General features: G+C 47.2%; 1 protein-coding gene across 1 annotated transcript; it reads left to right on the top strand.

The window, feature by feature from the left end:
- LOC104466475 (neuronal PAS domain-containing protein 2-like) lies at window positions 1-26,858 on the top strand. The gene is made up of 19 exons (XM_010079894.1): window positions 1-32; window positions 1,445-1,599; window positions 2,360-2,451; window positions 4,322-4,411; window positions 5,505-5,625; window positions 6,799-6,912; window positions 7,576-7,694; window positions 8,576-8,658; window positions 12,375-12,481; window positions 15,206-15,353; window positions 17,348-17,429; window positions 19,301-19,424; window positions 20,178-20,287; window positions 21,788-21,946; window positions 22,496-22,700; window positions 23,659-23,746; window positions 24,538-24,630; window positions 25,092-25,299; window positions 26,688-26,858. Exons 1-19 carry the CDS (start codon window positions 1-3, stop codon window positions 26,856-26,858), a joined length of 2,301 nt encoding a protein of 766 aa, XP_010078196.1.

Here is a 26,858-nt window from a genome sequence, read left to right as displayed (position 1 = left end):
ATGGATGAAGATGAGAAAGACAGGGCAAAGAGGTATGAAGGGGTGCACATAGCACTGAGAGTGGAAGCTCTCTCGGGGGAGAATTGTAAATTCTGTGTTGTCTGATGCTTGAAAAAGTACTTGGGACCACTGATGCCAGAGGCAAAATCCCCGTGCAGTTTACAGGCTGTGTATAGTGGACCACAAACAGGGTAATTAAGTCACCATTTTCAAGCTTCTCCTACTGTGTTTGACCAACCCTACAACGGGTTAGTCAGCTGAGTGGTCCTTAAATTACTTTGTCGTGCCCTCAGAATCTTGTGTTATCCCATGGCTATTTATTATCTTGATGCAGGACTCCTGAGCTGTGATTTTACTGACACCATGCAGTGCTGCCCACCTGGGGTAGAGTTCCCCGTGAGACTTAGAGAGCAGTCCTGCTTTAGCACAGGTATGAGTTAGTCTCCCTTCAGAGGAGCGTTTGGCTCAGTTCTAATGAGTCATCGTACACGAGTGCCAAAACAGAGATGGCTGTGAACGTAAATGCTGCATCTGAGAACCTCCAAATGCCAACCTGAATATGAATGGAAATGCTTTCTGCATATCACACTTGGTCTAGATCACAGGAGGCATGTATCATCATGAATACACTTGTCAAGAAAATTAATTACTACTGGAAGAGGTTGTATGAAAATAGGGTTATCTCAGATATGAGCATTGTAAAAAATATTCTGAAAGAAACTTAATGGATTTGCTTTATCCTTTATTGTTTTTAATGGAGGGGAAAACCCTAATAAAACATTCTTAAATTGTATTCATGAAAGCTGGAAACCAGCCTGCGGTTTCCGCAGCCAGACTCTTAACATTCTCCATTTCATACATCATGGCAGCAGATTTTCAAAACCACAAGAGCATGTGCTTGACTTCATTCTGCAGCTGAGTTGTCTCTGCTTGGTATTGTCTCTCTATAAGCTACTTTTGCAAGCACAAGTCAGAGAATAAGGAATCCTTCCCACTTTGGCCTCTATATATGTGTGTGTACTGAGTGCAAAACAGAAGTTCATAAAAATGAGGTGGGCAAAATGTGAGTGTGTGGATGCCAGGGCTTCTCTTACTGGAAAGTTTTTGCCCATAACACCTTCACCTGGTTGTCACTGCTTTTGAAATAATGGGAACTGCTGCTGAAATGTACATAAGGAGACGGTCTTGCGCAAATTAAGGTAAATCATATTTGTTACCTCCAGCCGTTCCTTGCTGATGGTGAGCTCAGTCCTGCTGCAAGGCTCCGAGCACCAGCAAGGCACTTACGCCCAAGCCTAACTGTAAACACGTGAGCAGTCCCACCAGAGTTTAGGTTCTTGTATTTAAAGTGTTTGTTTTGCTGAGGCAGAGCCATCTACCTCTCCCTGGGCTGAGCTGTAGGTCCTTCATTTAATTTAGGGGCATTTATGTTTCTGTCACCCAGGGCATCACGCAACAAATCCGAAAAGAAGAGGAGAGACCAGTTCAATGTCCTCATTAAAGAGCTTTGCACGATGCTGCAGGGCCACGGCCACCCTCTCAAGATGGACAAGTCCACAATACTGCAGAGGACCATCGACTTCTTACAGAAACAGAAAGGTACTGGAGGGCACTGGGCTGCTCCTGTTCAAGGTGCTGGCTCTGCGTCTGCCCAGCAGCCAGTTTCCACTCACTGGTTTTCCCAAACATCTAAGATCTCCAGAGAGGACATGAACCCAACCGAAGGGCAGAATAAGACACAGCAGTTGGCTTCAGGAGACAGTCTAGGTTTGAACACGGTGCTGACTGGTTAAACATAGATACACTTGAAGAGATGCAGTGCTGTATGTGTGCTTTTTAATGTAGTGACATCGCTCCATTTCCCTCGCTGGCCTCGACATCCCCTGGCACGTTTTATACAGGCTCAAACAGAGCATGAGGGAGGAACAGCACATGCTACAAAAGCCAGGGGAAGGGGGTTCCCGTGCCTTGTTCCCAGGTCTCCTGGGGTATGGGATGGCTGGGTGCAGCCTGTCCTGCTGCCTGGGCACTCTTGTGAGCCTTCCTGAACCGGCTCCAGAGTCACAGACACCTTCTGCTCACGGTGATGCTCAGCTACTCTGAAATGAGCCCATTGACCTTAACTTTTGAAAGATTTATTCAGACCACCCAAAATGTCTCTTCCTTTTCTTGATTTCTGGTGCATTTGTGTCGTGATGGGGTGGAAAATGGCTGTGGCATACAAGAAACCTTTGTGTGGAGAATGATCTGAGGATGACTCCTCCGAAAGCCTCTTAAAAGAATTCTAGTGTTACTTGAAAATGAAAAAAAAATCCTACTAGCATGAGTCATGTTGATTTTTTGATGTTTTCTCTTTAAGAAATCACAGCACAGACAGAAGCCTGCGAGATTAGACAGGACTGGAAGCCTTCATTTCTTAGCAACGAGGAGTTCACCCAGTTGATGTTAGAGGTAAGGAGAAATTAAAGCTGCATAGATTAGTGAGAAGTAATCAGTTCAGGGAGCAGTCCAGAGACGCATCGTTCCTTGTCACCTGTAGGTCCCAGTGTTAATGATTTCTACTCTGCTGGCACATATATACAAAGCTGACAGAGACCAGTGTTGTGCTAAATGCTTTACAGACACAAAATTAAAAAAATACGATTGCTTCCTCTTAAACAGATTTTTGTTTAGGAATGAAGACCAATTTGGCCCAGATTTGGCCAGGTGAGAGAGGAAAAAAAGAAAATTGCCCTTCTCAGAAAAGCCACTAGAGCTAGCAGTTTTAGTGAAAACTTGAAGGGACCTGAAGAAAGCAGAGCAGCTCTCTTCCTCCCACATCCCATTAGCCAGGCAGCATTTTGCTGCCTTCACTGCTGCTAGCTGTGCGGCATTGTACTTGAGATGTAAATGCGGTATGGTTTGCTTGGATTGCCTTTCAGTGCATTCAGAACAGCTCTGATACTCTCACCTCTGAAATGCTTAGCTGATCTACAAACATTTTCTAGCTCACACGACGAGCTGACATTTTTCCTTTCTTAAGGATGCGGCTCTGGGTTTGTGCTGCACACTCCTCTGGCAGGACATCTCCTACCCTGCGTGGGCAGCTGCTGCTCTTCACCCCACCAAAATAAGGGTGTATGCTGGGCTGAACTGGGAGGTGCTGCAGTGTCTTAGTTATTCCTTTTCATCAGGACATCATGACTCACCTCCCTGGAAAAGTCTGTTCATTCTTTCTGGGAATTTCTCTCACCAAACAAACTAGTTTGTTCCAGCAGAATCAAAACAAATTCCCCCTTTAGAAGTGGCAGGGGAGAGGGAGCCCTTTAATAACCGTGGGCTTGCAGGACTACATTAGACTGTTGACCAGTTTACTTAAAAATCAGTGTTTTTTTTCTGGAGAGAGCTTATTTTTAGCAAAGGCGCAGAGTATGACAGTGAGGTGGGGAATAATGGGCTGTGGGGGAAGGTGGTGGATGCTGAGTCTTTGGCTCCTGTAGCTAAGCTGCAGAGCAGCCTAATGGTGTCTTTGAAAGAGTTGGCTTTGTGCATGCCTCTGAGCAGAGACTAAACCTCCCAGACCTTGCTAAGCATTGGAGAAGAATAAGAACAGACACTGGTACAAGCAGTCAATGGTACAAGGAGATGTTGTGAAGAACAGGGAGAACACCCAAAGAGGAAAGCACATGGAGTGACTTAGAAGGGACAGAGAACTTCGACTCTAGGACAGAAAACATTATGAATAAGAAAGGGGAAACAAAAAAAACTTTAAAATTGTTGTGTCACCCTAACAAATGAGTGTGTTAAGCAAAATAAATAAGGCTCTAGATCTTGTTGATACTGTCTATAAATTGCTAAAAATACAGCATTATATAACTTTCCTGTCTCCACTTATCCATCTGCCTATCCATCTGCCCATCCATCCATCCATCCACCATGCTGGGTTTGCTGTGATGATATCTAACATCTCCTTACACACTGAATTGGTTGACTGTTGTGTAATTCAGAGCACATAATGAAGTGACTGAAGTCACCAAGATTGTGTGGGTGTAGAAATTTTAACCACCACTGTCTTGCTTCATGTTAAATAAATACTCACTGGGTGAAAAATACAAGTCAATTTAATATTAATGAGCAAATAAGAATATAAAAAGAATGTTGAATTAGACAGCATGTGCAATTTTTATTTTTTCCACATTGAACTATCATTTCCATAATTGATTTACATTAGTTTTAGGCTGTTAGAAGAATCACCAAAGAATAAATTAGCCTATTATATTTTAAGTTGTTCCCTTGCATAACTCTTTATATTTTTTTCTTTTTGCCTGCCTTTTATCGTTAGGCACTAGATGGCTTTCTCATTGCTCTTACCACTGATGGGATTATTATTTATGTATCTGATAGCGTCTCGTCTCTGCTTGGACACTTACCGGTAAGTTCTGACAACTCAATATGTTGAAGAATCAATCCCCTGCCTTAACGCATCCCCATCACTGCAGGGCTGGGGCTTGGTTTTGTCCAGCCAAAGAGGCAGCTGACTGTGGGTGGAAGATAAACCAACAAAGTCTTAGGGGTTTTCTCAGGCTCTTGTGAATAACAGGTTCTCTCTTGGGGTCTGTGAGTTAGCTAAAAATCCCTATGCAAAATCACGGTACTTGTAGCTTGGCTGCACATCTGAAGGAGGGTCTGGGTGGTGTTTGTCCCACCAGGTATATGGAAAATCTCATGCTTGTGAAATCTGTGCATGCTAAAGCTCTTCTCAGATAATTCGAAGGTATTTCAAGACTGATTGTATGCTCTTCTAATGAACTAGGTTTTTCTACTTGGAGACCATGGTCTCTGGTAACAAGTAGGTGGCCTCAGAGTTTTCTGGGAGAATTTCTAGAAATCAGTTAGCTGTTGGGGGCAGAAATCTCTGCTGGGCCCTCAAGAGCATTTTTTATTTTTATCTGGTATGAGGCACCAATGGTGTTATATGAGGGCAAATTTGAGCACACAGTTAACCCGGCTGAATGTCCTGGTGTGCAAAGAACAAATACGTGCTGACATTTTGGTGGAACCCCCATTAGTCAGGATGTGTGGGTTTATCAGCACTGAAACACTTGCAAGTCAGGCTGATTTTGCCAGATGTTCAGCCTAGAAGACAAATGGAGGATGTGAGGAGGAGCTCTCCCACTTCTGTCTCGTGTTTCCAGAGGGAAATGTTTCAAATGTTCACATTGATATGATATTTCTCATCATGTCGTATTCCTGTAGTACCAGGAATCTTCTCCAGCTTGCATCTGGCTGAATGGAAGGGCAACCTCTGAGACTCGTTCAACCTTTTGCAAAAAAGATAGCAACCCCGGGGTAAAATAACCTAAGGGTTATATTCTTCCCTAGATCTATCTACAGGTTGATTTGGGCTTCCTTGCCTTAAGCATCCGTGCTAGACCAGCAGCATCTGTGCTCTGCTGCGGGATGCAAAGGCGCGTGGTTGGGTCAGGCTGTACTGCTGAACATGACAAAGCATTCTTTTGTATCAGTCAGATTTGGTGGACCAAAATATATTAAACTTTCTGCCTGAGCGGGAGCAGAGCGAGGTGTACAAGCTCCTTTCTCCACATGTGCTTATGACAGATCCTGTTGCAGCTGATTTTCTAAATGGTAAGCTCTGCTCTCGTCTGTCGGTCAGGGAAATCTGCCAAAGGCAAACAGCTCCCAGGGGAGCCTGCTCAGGGCTCTCCGGCTATTTAATTCTCCTCCCTGCCACTTCTGTTTTGCTGCAGTTAATATTTCTGGTTTTTAATGCAGCACATCATCTAATGTCCCTACATGCTGCCAGTACACAGTCTTTGATTCAGACAGTCTTTGTTCTACTGTCTGTGTCACATCACAGGACAGTGAAGTTGCCCTCGTTAGGTATTTTTCCCAGGGCAGGATGCTGGACTGAGTCTGTGAAAGGAGCTTGGGGCTTGGGGGAGGAAAAAGAGTAGGAGAAATCCCCAGGGGTTTTGTAAGAGTCTTTGTTCCTTAGGAAGCGTGCATGGCTCAGGACACCACAGAAACCCCTGAGAAACAGCCTTCCTTCTGAACAGTCCATCCTGATCTCTACTGCTGGCTGCTGTCCCACTCCCAAAATGTCCCTTTCCCCTAGAAAACATCCCCAGCACCAGAGCGGGCAGCAGCGTCTTCCTAACATCCACATCTCACCAAGCCTGTGTTGGGAGCCCCCTTTCCCAGTGGGTTCACCGTGGCCGGGCAGCACTAGCCTCCCCTCGCTGCTGCCCCACAAGCGCCAGTGGGAACGGGGCAGCCCTCGCGCTGGTGTTCTGCCCGGGGGTTGGTTTCCCTCTGGCTGAAGACCACACGGTCTAATCCATGGAGTTCAGAGCCCAGGCAGAAAACTGAATGAGAGCTGGGTGTCCCCCACTGTCAATGGAAAGGCTTAGGGTGACTTCAGTGCCCTTTGGATCTGGGTCCTACGGAGCAGTGCCAGAGCAAAGTACTGCAATAGCTCTCAACAGCTCTGCGTGAAGTCGTGCCTGCATGAAAGTACTGCTGGGCAATATTGCCAGGGCTTCACGCCCAGCGTAGTGGGGTGGCTGTAAAGCCATGGGAGAAAGGGTGAGAATACATTTCCTTAAGCAGAACCAGCTGTTCCTTGCTCCTTAGTTATATATTTGCTTATGGGTATCAAGAGCATCCCAGCGGGGTGAGCTCAGGTGCCACAGCAGCGGGGTTGGTATAAAGACCTAGATAGATTCGATATATGGAGTGTGCTAAAGTGCAAACTTCTGGTAACGTTGTGTATGTCTCCCTCTCTTTCTCTCATTTCAGTGGAAAAACAAATAGAGTTTTGTTGCCATTTAGCAAGAGGCAGCTTAGATCCAAATGAACCCTTGATGTATGAATATGTGAAATTTGTAGTGGATTTTAAATATTTTACTCATGGTAAGTTCCTGCTCCAGCCTACTTTTACCTCTCAACCTCTCTCCTTTATGTGTTGATCTGTAGCCTCCTAAAGTCCTGGCTTCAGCTGAGAATGCCTGTAATCAGCAGGGATGGAACAAGCTGTGGGTATGCTGGAGGCATTTTTCATACAAAAGTAGTGGGGAGGCTGTTGGTCAAAAGACTGCACTCTTCTGCATGCTGTGCTTGAAAGAAGTGATAGCAGACTGATCCTACCTCCATTTGACCCGCTGCCAATTGTAAAGCAGCCTACTTGTTCACAGAACCAGGGAAATGTGCTATTCTGCTCCACTTGTGGCAATCAAATGACGCTCTTTAAAGATGAAATAGTTTAAGAAACATGTCAAATCTTGAATCTTGCAAATGTTGAGCTGGAGAAAGGCTGACAAGGAGACTGTAGCTGCGCACTGTGAGCTGCTCAGACTTAGGAAGCTTCCCTGCAAGCCGGGGGTAGGTAGTTGTAACTGTGTAACTCAGAGCCTAAAGGGCCATGCTTTAAATAACATCATCCTGTATCAGTGTGGCATCACCTTGTGGGCAGGAGGAGTTCGCTGCTTGGGTTTCATCAGTCGTTGTACCTGTCTTAACATGAAAAGAAAGTTCTCCTTCCTCTTCTTCTTAAATAAATTGTCTGGTTGTGTCTAGTGCCTACACCCTCCTGTAATGGCTTTGAGTCAGCTATTGCACGAGCTTTCAGGTCAGCCACGGAGGAGCAGATTTGCCTCGTAGCAACTGTTCGTCTTGTCACACCGCAGTTCTTAAAGGTGAGAGCTCTGCCACTGCATCTTCCCTTTTGTGCGGGGCTGGGCTGGTGCTGGGCGGCAGAGCTGCGGCTGGTACCCCAGCCCTGTGCCTGGCTCCTGCGAGGGGACCTGCGTCGCAGCACCCTCAAACACTGCGCTCAGCAGCACAGATGGTTTGTGCAGAGGGTTGGTAAATGAGAGAGGACACCACTGTGTTGGTGAGTGGGAGACAACATAAATACGTATTTTGGAATTATGAGATATTAAGCGGGAGTCACTTTTGAGGAGAGGCAGTTGTGTGATGGGGCATCTCAGAGCAGTCAGACCTGGAACCACCAATGCAAGGTGACCAGCTAAACTGCTTGAAAAGCTGCAGCCTTTAAAGAAATAAATACATCCCAGCACTCCTTTGTGTAAGAAGGCCACCCACATCTTGAAACACTGTGAGCACCGTGTTTCGTGGACTCTTTCTGCTGGTCTGCAGGTGTCCTGTGGCGCAATGCAGTGATGGCAGGGATAAGGACCATAGGTGCTTCTTGCCCAAGAGAGCATTAGCCAGCTCAGTTTGAGGCTGGATCTGCTGCTGTCATCCATCTTCAGATAACAGTATTTACGCAAAGCTGGGGAATTTTGCCTACGGACTGCAAGATGAGGCCCTTGGACTATTTATCCTAGCTCTGAAATTCAGCCCAGGGTAAAATATTCAGCCCCTCTTCATCAGTTTATGCACCTATAAAAAAAAGGCTTATACATTTCTTAGAGGAAAATAAGCCAAGTGCTTTAAAGGCCCTGTATTTTGCTAGGCTTTGTTATACCAAGGAGATGCATCCTCGGTTTTTTTTAGAGATCTCCTTTTGGCATTTCATAGAAATAAACGTCTGAATGTGCCAACTGTTTTGCAGGAGCTCTGCAATGTTGAAGAGCCATGTGAAGAATTTACATCGAGGCATAGTTTGGAATGGAAGTTTTTATTCTTGGACCACAGGTAAGAGATTTGGTTTTAGTCACTGAAGAATAAACAAACAGTAGTTTCAAACCAGAAAACTTTGTGTAACTATTGTCGGGGATCCCAAGTAGGTTCAGAGTATTATTACCGAAAAAGTAGTAATGCTCTGAACCTATTTAATAGGCATCCTTAAATGCTTTGCTCTTTTCATATATTAGGCAGGTAAGAAACCATATAAAATGGTGGGAAAATAGCTAGAAAAATGTCTAACTTCACCAAGCTATTAAGTCATTAAAGCTAAGCAGTGTGGTTCCTGTTCCCTGGATTGGTTTAGCTCCTCTGTTTTCCACCTACAACTTCCAGGAATCCTTTTGCAGTGTCAGTAAATATTTGATTTTTACCTTGAGAAATTATGGAATTTATAAAAATAAAGGAAAAAGCAGTGGATTAGGTGATTTAATTGCAGATTTGTTTTTGACAATGCTGTACTGTGGGCTAGGCTTCAGCTTGGTGAATGAAACAGACTGGAAGCACTTTATTAAACTGATTAACAGAGGATTCACTTTCTTCAAAAGAGGCTGGAGGTTTTTGTTCACTTTTACATCTCTGTATTTGACATGTATGCCTAAGCATATTGCAAAATCCTACCCTTGCCATTATCTCTCTTTTTGCAAGCTGTGCAAAGGTAGTCATTGCTAGAAATAGAAGACTAGTAAATTTTAGGGAAAAAAAATATTCGGGGTGAAAAAAAGCTAAATATCATCTGCACATTTAGAGCAAGAAAGAGAGAGAGCAAATAGAAATGAATAATAACTTGCCTTTATATAGTAAACAAGATGTGTACCTTGAAGCACAGAGGAACTGACCCTGTGACAGCCCTACAATTAATGCTGTGTGGTTTGGGATAGTTGGCTTATTATTCATGTTGTCGAGATCTTGCTGAAGTGACTTTGTTAGACTTTAACTGGCCTGCACAATAATGCACATTTTCAGAGTCGGGTGATTAATGTTCAGATTCATAAAAGAGCCCCAAGCCCCGTTTCCCAGTCTGACGGAGTGAGCTGGTTTGCCAAAGGGCTGTGTCCCAGCAGCTCCTGTGAATGAGGTGAGCAGGAGCTGCTTTGAAACCTATCAAAGAGTCTTTGATGAATCTGGGCTATGACTCAGGGAGGAATCTCTCTGTGCCAGGTGCTTGCAGCCACTCCAGTCCCACTGATATCCCCAGTGAGGAAACCATTGTCACTGAGAGTCAATTAAGCTGATGCAGATGCAAGGCAGAGTTTGTGACAGCCCCGGATGTGAGCGGTGAGCCCAGGTGGAAAAATAAGCAGGGGATCCTGTGCGGTGTCTCATTTAATCACCAATTCAAACCTCTCTCCAGTGCAGTCTGCAGGACGCTGTGAAATGTTCTTGGGTATTTTGCTGTTTCTTGCTTATTTGCATCAACTCGCGCGGCCTGACGCTGAGGTGTGCCATCAGCAGGGGCAGAGGGTTCCGAGCATGGGCTGGAATCAGGACCTTTGCCATCATGATGACAACATAAATTGGAATAAAGATAGATAATGCAGAAATCACTCCATAGATCAGTATAAACATTAGAAAATTAGTAAAAATCTGGATTCTGGGTCTACATGTAAATATGTGTAGAGGAAGAAAATCTGTCAACTTTAATAGTGTTTCCCTTCTCACTGTGGTCCTCTCCTTATTTTCCCTTTGTTTATTAAAAGACTGTGCTGGAAAGGCTCTCTGAAGGCTGTGCATGGCCATTTGCACAGTAAGTTGCAGGCCTTATGGCTGGAACTTCAGCTAACAAGACATTTCTAAATTGTTCCACAAGCAAGGCAGCTCCTTGTCAAATGACAGATGAGGAGCATTCTGTGGTTGCTTTCTCATTTAAAGAATTCTGGCGAAAGTCAAGAAAGCATGATACTTTCCTGATCAGCTTAAATGTTTATCTGATGTGCATCTGAAAGACGTTATTGTCTGGAATATAAGCATGTCATTAAAGATAGGAGAGACACTGGTGCGTTCTGCCAAAGAGACAGCAAGGAAGGACACTTTAATAAATACTCACATTATCGTCGTTAACAGAAATCTGGGTCACATGAAGAAAAGGAACACAGTGCTCTATGAAAAGTCATTTGAATAAATAAAGCTGTATTGTGGCAGAGACCACTGTGTTTCAACAGATTTACCATCAGAGTGTGGAGGACTGGCCCTTCCAGCCAACCCCTCGTGCTGGGACTGGGGAGCTCCTGCCGAGACCTTGATGCTCCTGGAGCTGCTGTTGATCAGATCCCCAGCTGTGCTTTTCCCATTTGCTGCCAGACTTCCCACAGTTGTGGGGAAGAGAGAGGTGTTAGACCCGTCTGGGCTCTCTTTAGTTGAATAATCTATGTCCACCATGTAGTGTGGTTACTACCACCATGCCCACCATGTGGTATGATTACTACCACCATGGCCAAGAGTACGAATGTGGAGCTGGGTTGCTCAGCCAGGACAGGTGAACTTCCCACATTAATATCCAGAAAACTCAGGATCAATCCATCCAAACCCAAATGTACAATTAAATATTTATTTGCTCATATTCTTGGCCGCTTTATGGCATTCACCATCCTTAAGAGGGTCACTCGACACACCAAGGGAAGGGCAGCAGGAGAGGCACTTTTATAGGCAGTGACACCTTCGGACTGCCCTGGTTTTCAGTCGTTAACCTTTTCACTAACACACCGTCACCTAATTCCTGAGGAACATGCTGAACTTGGCAGGTGAGCCTCACGCTATCAGCACTTCCAGCAGCCAAAACAAATAGGTGGAGCCAAATTGGCACAAGTCCTGCCTCACCAAGTACACGCAGTGCTTGAATTGGTGCAAGCAGGAGTGCACTTGAGTGCCAGGGAACAGAGGTGGCATGCTGATAACATGAGTAGAGGCAAAAATAGTGATTTTCTTCTCACATTTCAGTGTCGTTTCATAGTCATAAGCTAGCAGGCTCTGGTGAAGGCTGTGCAAAAACTCGGTGTTGTTAGGACACTTGCTTAAAAAAAAAAAAATCTCATATTTTGCCTAGGAAATGGAGGATCTAGACTTGACAGCAGAATAGTTGGCTAAGTCATTGCAACATACCCATCTAAATACTTCCTCGATTCTTGCTCTACCTGCCATAGGAGTAACAGTCCTTAAAATCAGCCCCATGCCTACTTTTATCTTTATGACCAGCATAGAAACATCTTTTGCTGGTTATAATTTCCCAAGGCTTTCCATGGGAACAATTACATTTTCTTTTACCCAGGCTGGTCCTGACACACATTGCAGCTTCCCACTTACTCTTTCTTCTACAGTTACTACCCAGATGACATTTACATCCAGCCTACTGGATAATCTTACTCGAGCTCCAAGCTATTACGCACACGAACAGCCGTAGCGTTTGTCAAGCTGCGTGTCTCACAAACGTGCTTAATTAATTGAGTCACCTGCGTACGTACATGCCTTTCTCTACACCCACATAATGAATAGGCTATGAAACAGTGAACACACACCTTTTCATTTTCTCAATTTTTACCTCTCCCTTGCTGTTTTTTTTTCTTTTTTGCTTGTATATGAAAATACGTTGTTGTGTATATGAAAATCCACTCCTGATTTCCCTGCCAAGTGAACACACAAGATGGTTTTGGTCACTAGTACCGCAGCATATCTGCCAGAGTGTCAAAGTGTTGGGTTTTGTTCTCACTCCCTGCCCTTTGCTTCCCTTCTAGGGCTCCGCCTATTATAGGATATTTACCCTTTGAGGTTCTGGGAACGTCAGGGTATGATTACTACCACGCAGATGACCTGGAGCTTCTTGCTAGGTGCCATGAACACTGTAAGTTCCTCTCCCTCTGCAGCACGCCTGTCTGATCGTGTTTGTTGCTTGTGCCAGACCTTCTGCTGTTGTCACAAAAAGCATCTTTCTCTGGGGCGCGAGGGAATTCTTCTTTCCTGTGACAGACTGTCATAGCTGACGCTTACCCGGGAGGTTGAATCCCTGCAGAATTCGCTCAGATCAGGAACTCTTTCTGCAGGTTTCCCAAACTGGCAGATACCCTGTTTGAGCACAGGTTGTCTGAGAGTGAAATGAGATGAATAGATGGGAAGTCAGAACTTTACACCCTCTGCCTCCAGTGTGTGAGGACAGCCCCAGACCCTGATATTGATTGTCACAATTCATGGGGTCTTGCTGTTCCCCTGGGCTCTGGGGACAGCCAGCAGGCTCAGCTCACCAGAATGCCTTCGGAAAGCAGCAGCTGGATGCCCTGCCTGAGCAATTAGATGTTCTGAACTTCACTTACTATTAGTAAATTCCTCTGGAGATTCAGACTCTTTTTAAAATACAAAAGTAACAAATACAGATTCCCTGTGGATGAAGATGGCTCAGTTTTGGTCGACCTGAAAGTAAAGCAGAAACGTCCAGTTCAGGCTGATGTGTGAACACCAGAGAATGTCCTTGAAGTTCACCTTCATGCAAGGTGAAGTACTGTGACCTGCAAGAGCCCAGGAGGAGCACCTGGCCCGAGTACTGCGGCATTCAGCCCGCTGCTTTTGAAGGCTGGAGCTGATCGGAGGAAGGGCAAAAGCTGGCAGCAGACATGGTCTATTATTAGTCAGTGTGCTTTTCCTACCAGATGAGCATGTGAGGTGTTTTATCCCCAAGACTGTATTTTTCCATTTTGTTACATGCACTTCAGACCAAGATATTGAGCCAGAATGAGGTCTGTCCTCCAGCTGGTTTGCATTGCCAAGCACCGTAATGAAAAGTAACTACGCACTTGATGAAATGCATCTAGGTAATCAGATATTTTGCCAAGAAATATTACTTACAGGTTTCCTGTTGGGCAAGCTCTCTGTTTGTCTCTCTGCTCCCTCCATTTGAGAGTGTTTTGTCAAAAGGAAGCAAGGACACCCCAGAGAGCGGAGAAAGCGGGATGCTGTCATTGCTCTGAGATGCAGAGCAGCGCGATGCCCGGGCACCCAGAAACTCCACAGTCCCCCAGCATGCTGGAGCTAGACAAGCTGCTTCATCTCAGAGTTGCAAACCACCCCCATCTCAGCCACGTACCCTCTGCCACTCACACGTATAAGGTGCTAAAGGAGCTAGTAGAGAATGGCGAAAACATCAACTTCTCTGAATGTCAAGTTTCCCCACTCCACGTTCCTGCATGCCTGCATGCTTTCCTGCCCTGCCAAGGCAGAGTGCTGGTACAAAGCAGGCGGCGGGGATGCAGGTTGCCCAGCTGAGCCCCCGAAGGAAGCTGTGAAAGGGGCTAGACACACAAGTTGTGTCAAGTGCAGCGAGCGTGTAGATAGGAACATTTTAATTGTTCTCAGGTACAGTACTTTTAGTGCTGTTTGTTTAAAAGACCATTCAAACAGAAGTGAGCTACTTAACCAGACGATGTCCTTTTGGTAACAGGCGTGTGCAGTTTGACGTAGACTCTAACTATGGTGAGAGTGGGGTCAGGTCGTTCAGCAGAGAATCTATTTAGTGATTCATGTTCTACATCTCCACCAGCCACAGACACCCTCTTATACATTAGAAGAGTGTTTGCACAACACACCTGCAGAAAAGGATCTTTTTAATCTTACTGTGCAGGGGGGCAAAGTAAGGTGCTGGCAAAGTGACTTATGGAAGTTGCTTCAGGAAATCTCTGCCAGGACTAGGAGCTGAGTGATCGCTGGCACAGCGTGTGAGCCAGGAGACCTTCACTAACTGCTACATCTGAAGGCCATCACTGTTAGTGGAATCACTAAAGAAGTTAGTCCTGATATTTAACAAAGTAGAGGTGTGCAAGTGAGCAAAAAGCCTTGGGTTAGCGTGGCTTGATAAGTTCCCTTTCATCAGGCTGACCGCTCTGGGCAGGCATCTTGCCTACTGTGAAATGAAACGGGTTTGCTTAAATCACATTTGTATTTTACTTTGCATTAATTATGGGTATTTTAAGTAAGCGTGTTTCATTTTGTACTCCCAGCAGTCCAGGAACAATTAATGTGGTTATTTAATGTAGTTCCCATCATTATGTTGCAGTTGTATTACACCACTTGAGATTTGTCTGGACATACCCTGATAATATGTACCAGGTTTGGCGTATTTAGGTCATCTCTCAGAAGAAAACTCTCAGTTAAACTGCTAAAACTCCACTATCTTATTGTTGTGTGCCATTATTAGGATCCTGACTTCAAGCTTTTGAAAGGCTTTCTCACGTACTTGTGAAAGGCCAGTACTTTGTTTAATTAATGTTATTCATGCTTATTTCAGAGAAGCCCACAAATAAGTTATAACAATGTAGGTAGTTATATAGTTATGCCAATTACTAGTTATAAGAACAATCTCAGAATAGCAAAGCGCACTTTTGAAAGTCAGTAGCAGAAAAGAACCCAAATAAAAGCTCAGTTTGTGGGTGTGTATCATCTGTCTTGTTTATAAAGCCACAAGAGCCCTTTTAGTGCAGTAGCAGATTGCACAAGGGGTACTGGGACCGAGTGGTTTTTCTAATCACCTTTGCACCATGAAATTTGTTTGCTATAAATTGCTTTGTTTTTTGTTTACCAGTGATGCAGTTTGGGAAAGGAAAGTCCTGTTACTATCGGTTCCTGACGAAAGGCCAGCAGTGGATCTGGCTGCAGACACACTACTACATCACCTACCACCAGTGGAATTCCAAACCCGAGTTCATCGTTTGCACGCACCTCGTAGTCAGGTAGGAGCAAGCACCAAACGCTTCACAATGTATGTCCCATGTGCTCATCCATTATTTCTTCTAGCTCTGTTTTGTGTTAGCCAAATATTTGCTGTGTGTATTGATATGCTATGATGGTATGTAATTTCATAAAACTATTATGACAGAGAACAGAGGGAAAAGCATAGTGTGTTTTTGTTACTCTTTTTTTTTTTTGGCAACGGGGCCAAAAGCCTGGAAGCCACCCTTGGCCAAGTCTATCAGTGTGTTCCATTCCCCTTTTATCCCCAGCAATGACACGGCCATAGGAAGAACTAAAGCTGTTAAGAACCAGACAGCTTTATGGGCATGAATGGGATCATACATCTACAAAACCTTTTGAGCAGAACTTGAAATATTGATGACTTGAAGCCACTGTCCTGCCAGCCTTAGTCCTCCCCTGAAACGCAGCCCAGGATCCCCACCTAGTGGGAAGCTGCTTGTGCTTGGCTGCAAAACTGCGCGGACGGCGATGCACGCGTGGGATGCTCTGCGATACGCACCTTCTGGAGGGGAATCTGCTCGATTCCCGCTGTCATCTCAAAAAAGATTGTGTTAAGAGTGAGAATATATTTATGGGCTTGAAAAATAGTGACATACTGGTTTGCTCTGTTCACTTGAGTAAACATATTGCTCACTGCGTCTTGCTTTACTGTCAGGAATCAATTTGTGAATTTTTTTTTTTCTGGTCCTTGGTTTTTTTTGTCAAACATCTGGAAGAACAAACACTAGTAAACTGGGATGTTCTGAAACACAGACTGAGAACACCTTACACCACTAAGCAGGTGTAAGTGATTAGAGCTATGTGTGCTGACATAAAGTATATGTCAGGTGTTATCATAAGCAGATGTTGGATAGAGAGATCCCTTCTGGGCTGTGTTGCTTCTGCCATCGTTCAGGGAATTTGGCTTCACTATAAGCTCTGACTTTATTGTGCATGAACTTCTTTCTGGTTCCAGTGCCTCTTAAACCTGGTGGTATAGTCCTAAATAGAATTTGAAATTAAATTCTAACTCGTATAGTTAAGGTTTAAAATATATTATTGAAACACACAAGTTAAAACATGATTTCAGGAAAATTCATTGCCTACAATGGTGTAAATGAGTTGAGTTCAGCACCTCCTCTCCAATTCATCCCAATGGTGAATCATGTGGCATTGTTTACTGTAAATATTTTATTATTTAAGAGAAAAAATAGTAATGAAAGCTAATATACACTTTAGAGACATATTTCTGGGGATTCCTGCACCTCGCATTGTGCCTGGGCAGCCGTCGGTTTGTATTCAGAGCTCCCACTGGAGCGCGGGATGTTAAGGCTGATGCAGACGCTGCACAGCGCTGTGTGCACCCACAGAAAGAGGGGACCTGGCCTCCTCCCTCCCAAGGCACTGGTTTAGCTCTCACTGAGCTGCTAGCAACACTGCAAAAAAATGGATTCTTGATCATCAGCAGGTTAGAAAATGAATGTACGTTTGCTATGGCAGGTACCTGCACAGAAGCTGTAGGATCATTTTTTTCTGCCTGATTATGGAAAATAGGAATCTCCATTATTAGGAAAATTGTACTGAGGACAAGGACATCCATTTTGTCTTCAATAACCAAACGCACTTTGCTGTTAGATTAGTTTTGCTTGAGGGCATCCAGGTTCAGAATTTGCAAAGGAGCATCTATGTTTGTGCTTGGACTGATTAATGCAATTAATCGTGTAGGCTCTGCAGTCCTGGGCACAGTGGGACTGGGACACTGCCCTGTTCTTTTGAATCTGGGGATGTTCAGTGTGTGCAGTTATTCACAGATTGGAAGGCTGTATGATGATGTTCCTCTAAGCACCTTTTATGTGAGAGAGAGTGTGTGTGTGCTGTGCAAAGCTTGTGACTCAACATGAACACTCCATAGTCATCTGTATGGGAGGATAGTTACCGTACAGTAAAAAATAACCAGACTGAAAAACTGTATTTAATTTTTTTTTTTTTTTAGTTATGCAGAAGTTCGAGCTGAAAGGAGGCGAGATCTTGGCCTTGAAGAGTCATCAATTGAACTGGCATCCTCTTCTCTAAAGGTACCGTGTCCCTTTGCAGTTGAATGAGTGGGTGTTTAAACCAAACTGAGTAATCACTTACCAGTCTTGGGAAGATATCTGTTCCTTTTTCTCTTCCTTTACTCCCGTCTCCTTCTAAGCCTTCAGTTGGGTTATGACTCAGGCAGACCCTGAGAAGTTTTCCACTGCATGGCTGTAACCTGCCCGTCTGGGTTCAGGCGCGTAACTGCAAATTCAGGAGTTGCATTGCTGCTGTTCTGCTGTTCATTATCTTTCTGAGACTGTTTCACAAACGATAGGTTAAACCACCTCAGTTCAGAAGAAGAACAGTAGAGCTGGAGGCTAGATAGCTGGACCTGTCACTGTTAGGAAGGCACAGAGGATGTGGGCACAGGGCAGCACCACATGGCACCTGTGTTGTTAATGCCAGCTCGTCACTGACACTCAGACAAAGATTGGAAGGGAAAGCACTTATTCCAGATTTCAGCTCTGTTTACACCATTGGGCAGGATCACATCAAGTGTAGGATTGTGACCAGAGCAATAATTTCTGTGGCCTGAATCAGCCTGGCATCCCAACACACCTGCTCAATTAACAAGGTCATTTTAATTACTATTAAGTTCCTCCTCTCAGTAGTTTACGAATAAGACCAGTAATCAAAGTAATTTCAAGTGGATTCTTGTGTAATTATCATCCCATTGGCCTCATTGCTCTTCAGACATTATTTTATAGAAGGCGTTTATGGGATGTATAGGGGAAGCTGTCCCAGAGATGTTTTCTGCTTGAGCAAGGACTGTCTTGCAAACTGCTGCTTCTCTGTCACCACAGCACACTTCTGTGTCTTTTTCCCCTTTCCACGTGATGGCCGAGACATTGTTCTGCAGACCTTAAGCTGCATCTGTTGATGTAAGGCAGCTGGAGGAGAGGCAGAGCGATCATCCCCATTGCTTGGTGTTCTGGAGGGGAGTGGGAGGCTGGGGAGGTCCCTGGGAGGCATGGGGAGGGTGGTGGCATGGCCAACGCTGCCACTCATGTCCTGCAGGTGAAACAGTCTCAACAGTTACGGGCTGTTTGCCATAAACCGTCTGCCAGTGGGCATCTGTCGTTCTGGTGTGATGGCTCCAAAGCTGTCACTGTTCACTAGCTCAGGCTGTTCCCCTCTGCGGATGCGCTGCCAGGTTCCTGCCTGGGGCAGCCTGCTGGGAGCCACTGCTCCCTGGGAGCTCTCAGCATCACCTGGTACCTGTTTCCCACAGGAGCCATTTGCTGTAGGTTCTCCTAGGGCTGCAGCTGATGTCCCTGTGCCACTGCTCCATGCCCTTTCCCAAGCATCTATCTCTTTAATGAATTAAACTGTTCCCCAGACAGCCCCTCCTGCCACCTGCACTCGTTACCTCTGCCACCACTCCCCGGTGTGCCACGGCCAACGAGCTGTGACATCCCTGAAGAAACGGGGCAGCAGGAAGCTGACTATAAAAGTATATTTCCATTGTCACGGAGCTCCGTGGGCAGGAGAGCAGGAGGGTGGCGTGCCAGAGTGTGGGGCACGGGCAGCAATCACCCAACACATGGTGTGTCCCCTCCCACCGCCTCTCGCTGCCATCAGATGGGTGTCCCAGGACAGAAACACATGGCATCACCCCAAAGCCAGCGGTGCGTGGGACGTGATCCTGAGGGTCCTGTCTGCACAGGGATACCTGGAGGCTTTAGGGTGGACATTGAGGGGCTCTCCGAATGTGGCAGCAGGGTTTGGTGGTGTGCTGCAGTGGTGGCCTTCTCCACACCCAGCCTGTTATTTTTCTTCTCAAACAAGCAGTCGGGGAGGTGGGGGTCCCCTCCAGCACCGTCCTCTGCAGCTAATGGTCTCGCTGCTTGTGCTTCACTCCCCGCAGAGCCACAGCAGCTACCTGGACATGGGGCAGTGCAGCAGCAGCCAGGACGCCAGCCGGGAGGGAATGTCACTGTCGTCCCACAGCTCCCGGCGCTCCTCGCACACCGCCCTCTCCGACTCTGCGTGTAGGTGCCAGCATGGCCGAGGGCAGCCCACCGCGAGGGCGAGGAGGGGGCTGGAGGCAGAGTGGCCTCTAGAGTACTGGGGTTTGGCTGGGAGGGATCAATTCCAGGTGGGAGGAGGGTGCTGAGCACTGGGACTGATGTACTGACCGGTAACAGGTTACGGTACAGCAGCAGAGCTGCGGCCGCATGCTGCCTCCTCCCTCTTAGCCCACTGCTGAGGTGACAGCAGCTTTACTCCTGCTTACTACCACCCAAGGGCTGTGGTTGTTTGCTGTGGCTCGGGGGACAGGAGGTGACTCGCTAAGCTGAAGCAATTTGATTGAGCCCCGAACCTCACTGACAAAACTTTTATCATGGGGTAGTTTGGCCCCTGATGATAAACCCCTGCAGAAGGAGCACAGGAGGCACCTGCTTACTGGCAGCTTCATGCCTGCTCCCACGAGTGTCACCCACCCCAGGGCAGCAGTGAGGGGACCGCAGTGCCCGTGTGGGGCTGTGGGTAGGAGACAACTTGTGACTTTTCTTCAAATACTTGCCAGGTGGAGAGTGGGAAAGCTCACCTGGAGATACTCACGGAGGGACGGCTGAAGGGGACATCAGCATCAGGAGGGAACCCTGCAAGCCAGGAGGAGAGCCAGAGGGCCACGGAGGGGCAGTTTGGGGACCCAGTTTGGCAGCGTTTGGGTTGTTCAGGCTTAGCCAGAATACCCAGGCACAGGTCTGCTGTGTCAGAGTAAACTGTCTCTTTTCCAGCCACGTCGTCCATGCGACACACGGACACCAGCACACCCACGCGGCCATCGGCACCAGGGGGACAGGCGGAGAAGGCGGCCCTGCGGCTGGCAGCAGCTGGGAGCACTCAGGTGGGTGCTTCCTGTGAGCAAAAGCCTTTCTGATGCCGTAAAGAAATGAGCTTGACAGACCTTGCTCTTGCCCTCAGAGAGGCTGGATCCCCACCTCTGAGTGTGCTGGGCCCTGCTGTGGGATTTCCCAGGGCTGGGGGGAGCACTGGGCAGTGGAGCCGGTGCAGAGCTGCCAGGGGCTCCTCTGCTGCCGCTTTTCGGGGTTCAGTTTGCTCCTCCAGGACACCACGAGCCCACTTTTCTTGGGCTTTGTGCACATGAAATGGCTTTATCCGAAAATGAATGCTGGCACCACGGATTTGCATTAGCCGGGGGCATGCAGGAGGTTAAATTCTCCCTTCAGACTCATCCTCAGCTCTCCACATGGAGCTGTCTGATTCTCTGCATTTGTTCATCACCAGTATGAGCTGGTATCACACAAGCTCTGCACGAGAGCTGCTATGGACCTACAGTAAGGCAAAGTTTTCATTTCCAGGCCATAGCAACTCCTCAAGCCCCCGGTGAACACCTCCCTCAGCATCCCGCGGCTCAGCCGGCGGTCCCCTCCCAGCACGCCGGGACGGTACGTGGTTTATTTTTGTTAAACGCACTGGTGTGGCCGGTCAGCGGGGCAGACTCAGTGGCTCTGGTTCACTGCTCTGACCTCTGCACTGGCTGGTCCCAGTGTGGGGCCAAGGTTTCAGTGCCCTTTTTGTTGCTGAGATTTACCTGCAACAAAATTATTGCAACCAGTTATTTCAGCAAGGAGACAGAGCTGGTAGGACGCCCACGGGAATAGCTTAGGAGAAGGTTTACACTTGTCAAAACCATCAGGGGCTGCTGAAGGCTCATCTCCTCATTGCTGGTGACTAACTGCAGGCTGAGATGATGCTGAAAAGTTTTATTGCCCTGGTAGAGGAAGGAGATGTCATGGAAGGTTTGAATTAGGCCAGAAAAAGAAAAAATATCTAATAAAAATGTGGGCGTCATAAACCATAGCTATGAGGCCCATCCTCACAGAGCTTTGAGGTCAGTGTAGTAAACGTTCAGGCTGTGACACAGGGATTGAAGACGGCAATGCAGGAGTGAAGGACGGGTCCCAGGGTGGGAATGCAACCTAACTTGGGCCTGGCATTTGGCAGATATAATCAGCAGCACAGCTGAAAGCCCAGCCTGGAGCTGTGGCAAGGGTTAGCATGCCGTGTCTGCCACACAGCGCAAGGGGTCTGAAATCAGCAGTGTCACACTAGAGGGACAGGCGAGTCCCATGCACAGACACTACGTCTGCACAGAAATTTAACAGCCCAAGATCTGCAGTGAGGCACTGAGTATGAACCAGGTGTGCTGCTGCTCTGGAAGTACAGTGGTACTCTGGCTAAATATGCAATTATCATTTTTTGTCAGCATCATATTTTCTATGGCAAAAGCTGACAAGCAGTTGATTTTCTGAAGCCGGCATCACTAGGAATGTGAGTAGCAGGACTGGTCCTATCCTGTGATCTTGTTCTCTGTTCTCCGCAGCCACTGTACCATTTCCCAACCCAGCTGGGGATGATGCATCAGCTGAAAGAGCAGCTGGAGGAGAGGACGCGCATCCTGCAAGCTGACATCAAGACGCAGCAAGAAGAGCTCCACGTCATCAAGGAGCAGCTCCAGCTAGTGCAGGACTCCAACCTGCAGGTACCCGCTGCCCCTGAGGTTCCCAAACCCACAAACCATTTGCTTTTCCTTTCAGCACGCAGGTCGGTAACAAAATTGCCAGAGGCAAAAGCATTTAGAAATGAGCTCTGCATAAATTGGTAGCTTGGTCTCAGAGTGGGAGCAGTGTCTCCTGAGAGATGAGGAGCATCAGTATCTACTTAAGTACTGAATTAGTAATTTTCATGATTTAGAGAAAAACAACCCCAAGCTAATCCAAAGTCCCCCCTGCACAGAAAGCTCAGCGGTTCGGTGGCTGGTTGGTGCTGCTGCATCCCCAGTGCCATTCCTGCAAAATGCAACATGCGTAATGAAGCTGGAACAGTCGTGACTATGAATAAATGTCTGGGCACAAGCTAACATTTGATTTTCTATTATTCATGGTTCACTTTGCCCCTGGATTTAGAGGTGTTGCTGCTGCAGTGTTCTATATATGTTGATAGAGACAGCCTGGGAGCCGGAGACGGCATCTCCCAGGCAGTACAACCACCGTATGGGCTGCGACAACTCATACATCTCTTTTATTTAAAGATGCTGATGCAGCAGCCGATCCCCGTCGTCTTTAACAACGCGCAGCACCCCAGCCCCAGGAGGCCACCGCCGCCGGGGACGCCCAGGCAGACCACAGCCAAGAAGTCACCACAGCCAGGCCTTACAGGGACGAAGCACTACTGCAGCACCCGCCTGCCCCCTCCTCGCCAATTCCTCAGGGACCCCTGTGGCACAGCTGCCCAGGTCACTGGCTGCTTCCTTGCCTTCATCATCCCCTTTCCTGGCTATGTAAATACTTGTCTGCCGTGTTCCCCCTCCCTGTGGTCCCACCCGTCTCCTCTGGGCTGGTTTTGCTCCAGAGCTGGCATTACAGAATTTGTGTTGGGTTGTGAATGATGTTATTCAACTGTAAAAATAAAAGGCAGGCAGCCTAAAAGCATTAAACCTTGGGGACTGCTGGAGCCGTCCTGGTGACCAGAGAGGAACTGAATGGGAGGCTTGGGCTCTCCTTTGCTTCTATTTGCGATTGTAGCATGATGCTCCTTCGTAGCCAGTGAGAGTTGCGACTTTGTAACATGGGCAAGTAGGCATAATTTTAAAATATTAATTTTCTTCTGTCTGAGAAGTTTTGGAAGGCAGCTTTGTAAAACAAGTTTGTCATCACTAGACCTAAATTTAGAGATGGTCACATCTCCTTGGGAAACAGTTGAGGTGTCCAAAAGCAAAAAGAAAGGACCAAAACTACTACTTTAAAGGAAGGATGAGATTATTTCCTTAGGGACTTCAGATTTGCGCTCCTCCTTCCCTGTTAAGCTGCTCTCTTCTCCCTCGAGCCTTGTGTGCCCTTACCCTTGTACTCTGATTTCTCAAGGGACCATCCACACCTCCGGCTAGGGACCCCAGTGTGGAGGCAATAAATGCAAACAGGTTGGTTGTCCTGAACAGATGTACTGCTCCTACCACTGTGCTCAGGGGGAATATCCTACTGCTCCTTCTGCTTTTCCCATCTACAAACTGGAAGCACTTATTTTAAACTTCTGTTAGGGAGCTTTAAAAACCTATGTGGGTATCTATGTGTTCATTTCAGGTACAGCAGCAGCAGCAGCACCTAGTGAGAGGAAACCAAGCCCAGCAAACGTGTCTGCCGGGGCAGACGAGCATCTCGGTGCCCCTCTACAACAACCCCATGGTGTTTTCACAAACACATCCCATCGCAGTGGCTGCACAGACGCCGACCGACAGCAGCGAAAGGCAACCGCAGGCTGACTACAGCCAGGACAGGAGCCTCAGGTATGAACACAGCCCTGCTGGGACCATCCTGATGGTGATGATAGAAAACAGCAATATCGGGGTGGCGGGGAGGGCAGGTATGGCCAGGTTTGGGGGGGTGATGGTCTCTGGGTGCCACAGCAGGGGCGCAGGGATGTTCCCTCCTGCACAGATCTGGGTTAGTGGGGAGCCCGGTGGGTGTGCGAGCAGGGTGTTGTGCACACCATGCCGTACCCTCGGGGACCTGAAATCCTTTTCTTCCCATATTGCCGTAAATTGTCCATGGAGCTCAGTAACCTTTGGATACCTGCTGCTGTCAAAGGGAGAGAGTAGGAAAAACGAGCAGGGATAGCCATTCCCAAATCTGTGTCTGCTTGCTCTGAAGCTCCAGGGTGTCTTTTCTCCAGCCAGGACAAGTGCCATGGCAAAGCCATTTTTCTTCTATACAACGCTGGAAACGCATAAAACATATACAACTGCCCAAAACTGTTCAACCACCTTTCAGGGAGGTATCTGCAGACACTGCCTACATGATCCAGCCATTTCAAAATATTGTGTAAGGAAACAAGATAAACCCTAGAGGTCTCACCATCTATAAAACGTATTTCTTACATGAACGATTTAGCAAGTTTCAGCTCACCTCTGCGAGCGCATTAGACCAGGTGATAATAAGCATCCCATTTCATTAGCTTTTCTCAGGGTGATGGTTTGCATGCTTTCAGGGAGGATTTTCAGGGATTTGTTTCAAGAGACTGACTGTCAGGAGTTTGGACCTCTCACTTCCCTGACCGTCCTCTGTTTTTCCACCCCAGGATGCTGTTGGATCAGTCTCTCCAAGCCGCGATGCCCGCCGCCAACGGCAGTGGCCAGGCCACACAGAGCGGTGCCAGCAGGCAGCAAGGAAAGTGAGTCTCTGCTGGACCTTGTTATCCTGCAGGGTTTTAGCAGGGCACAGGAAAAACTTGCATGTGATTACACAAACACAAACAGTCCACAGTCTTAAAAGAAACAAAAGCTCAGCTGGTTAGGAGAAGAAGTAATGAGAATATTTTTTAAGTACAAAGAACTTTAAGATAACTAAAATGCTTTGAAAAAATATTTTTAATAATTTTTGGGCTTTTGCAAAGCCTAAAATGCTTAATCAAGTCATGGAGGAGATTTAAAGCCTTAAAAACCTTAATTTTCTGCAGTTCCAGTCCATGCTTGATGGGGAGGGGGGAAATGTGGGGCCTGCTTTCGCCAGGCTCTGCATGGTTTGACAAACCCACCTCCAGCCTGGTTCCTGCAGCACCTGGGCTCCCCAGGGCTGGCTCCGGTGGTGGGTGTGGGTTTGGGTTCTCACGCCTTATTTTCCTCCTCATGGCAGATTCGTTGCAGAGCAGCAGATCTTGCCTCCCTCAATACAGATGCAGCCCATCACCTGTAGCACCTTCCGACCTCCAGCCCCGTCACCCGTGTTCTCCCCGTCTCTGATGATCCCCCACCCCAGCTTCACATCCCACCAGGCAAACGCTCCGGTTCACCTCCACCAGTGGCCACAGCAACAGGTTCCGAAGCACCGGCTCTACCTTCAGGTAAAGGAGCTGGAGCAAGTTTGTGAGGATGCACATGGATGGTTTTGGGTTTGGGTTGGGTTTTTTTGAAGAAATAGGGCTTACCTGGTTAATCAAACCTGGTCAGTGCACTCACATGTCCTCCATGCCCATTGTATCTGCATGTACCCAAGTGCTCAGCCTTTCTGGCCTGGCTCTGCACCCGTTCAAGGCCGTATTTTCCAACAAACTTAGTTATCACTCAGTGACAGAAGAAATATCCAGTTTTTCAAGCACGGCTTGTCATCCGGAGGAGCTCGGGTGAGAATCTTGCTGTAGACGAAAGATACGATAAGGGATAAGCTCTTCTGAAAACATGCCTCCTGCTGTTATGTCTCAGCATAGCAAGTTTTTTTATCAACTGCCGTCACTGCTTTCTTGTAATAAATGGGTGTTTCACCAGAGAAGGTGATTTTGATTTTTCAAAGCACAGCTTCATCAGTGCATGCCAAACCAACGATGCTGCCAAGGAGAGGGGCTGTTGAAACTAATAATTAATTAGTAATACACTCTCCAAGACTTGCCTGCTTGGCAGAGGTACATTACAGTCCTCCAGGCAAAGATGGTAGAAAACAGAGCAGGAAGATGCTGAGAGCAGCCTTGCAGCAGGACTGGATTTAGAGTAAGAAATGAATCCTTGTTGTCAGCAAATGTGGACATGAGCCATCACAGCTTTGGGTACATGTGCTCACAGGCTGCTCTGAGGTCCTGAGGACTAGCAATATGGACAGCAGAATGATGATGCTGGGGGAGGTAAATAGCTCCAGGGAAACAGAAAACCAGGCTTTGGTGCCACAGTGCCTTTAACGGGGGGTGAATCAGCAAGTCCAGGTCTTTGGGGTGCCACCCACAGGGTGGTATATGGACAAAGTCACTCTACAACCTCTTAATTGGTTGCCTGAAGATCCTTCCCATGGAAGATGGAAGTTGCATGTCCTGTAGGTTTTACCTCACATGCAAGTGGCTTTTGAAGGGCTCCGTTCCTGCTGGGTTCCTGGGGAGCTGGTAAGATGGATGGGTCCTATTTCTCCTCCATACTCTCCAGACATTGTCAGTCATACTGATAGCACCAGCATCCCAAACCGCTTGTCAACAACTTGTACTCTAGAAGGGCAGAGGTTACCTTTAGGACTTGGTACTTGCTCTCCTGGGTACGAGCTGCAGCATCAGCCCTGCATAGAATCACAGAATGGTTTGGGCTGGAAGGGACCTTAAAGATTGAGTTCCAGCCCCCTGCCCCAACCTTCCACTAGCCCAGGTTGCTCAAAGCCTCATCCAGCCTGGCCATGAACCCCTCCAGGGATGTTCAAGAGAGGGAGCAGATGGGTGATAGTGTAGGTCTGACTTGTCGGATTTGTGTCTCCCAACAGATGCAAGGTCCTGAGCTGGTGCCTGGGGGTCCAACGCAGCGCATTTTCCAGCCACCCCACACCCCGCAGCCAAACCCCTTGAGCTACTTCCTCCACCCGCAGCAGCAGAGCCGCCACGCGCAGGGCCAGCCCTGCAACCTGCCCGACCTGCCCGAGATGCAGCTGCCCTGA

The sequence above is a fragment of the Pterocles gutturalis genome, unplaced genomic scaffold, assembly GCF_000699245.1.
Source record: "Pterocles gutturalis isolate BGI_N339 unplaced genomic scaffold, ASM69924v1 scaffold32534, whole genome shotgun sequence".
Taxonomy (NCBI): Eukaryota; Metazoa; Chordata; class Aves; order Pterocliformes; family Pteroclidae; genus Pterocles; species Pterocles gutturalis.
Note: the sequence above shows the minus strand (reverse complement) of the source record. Positions and strands in the feature narration are given on the sequence as shown.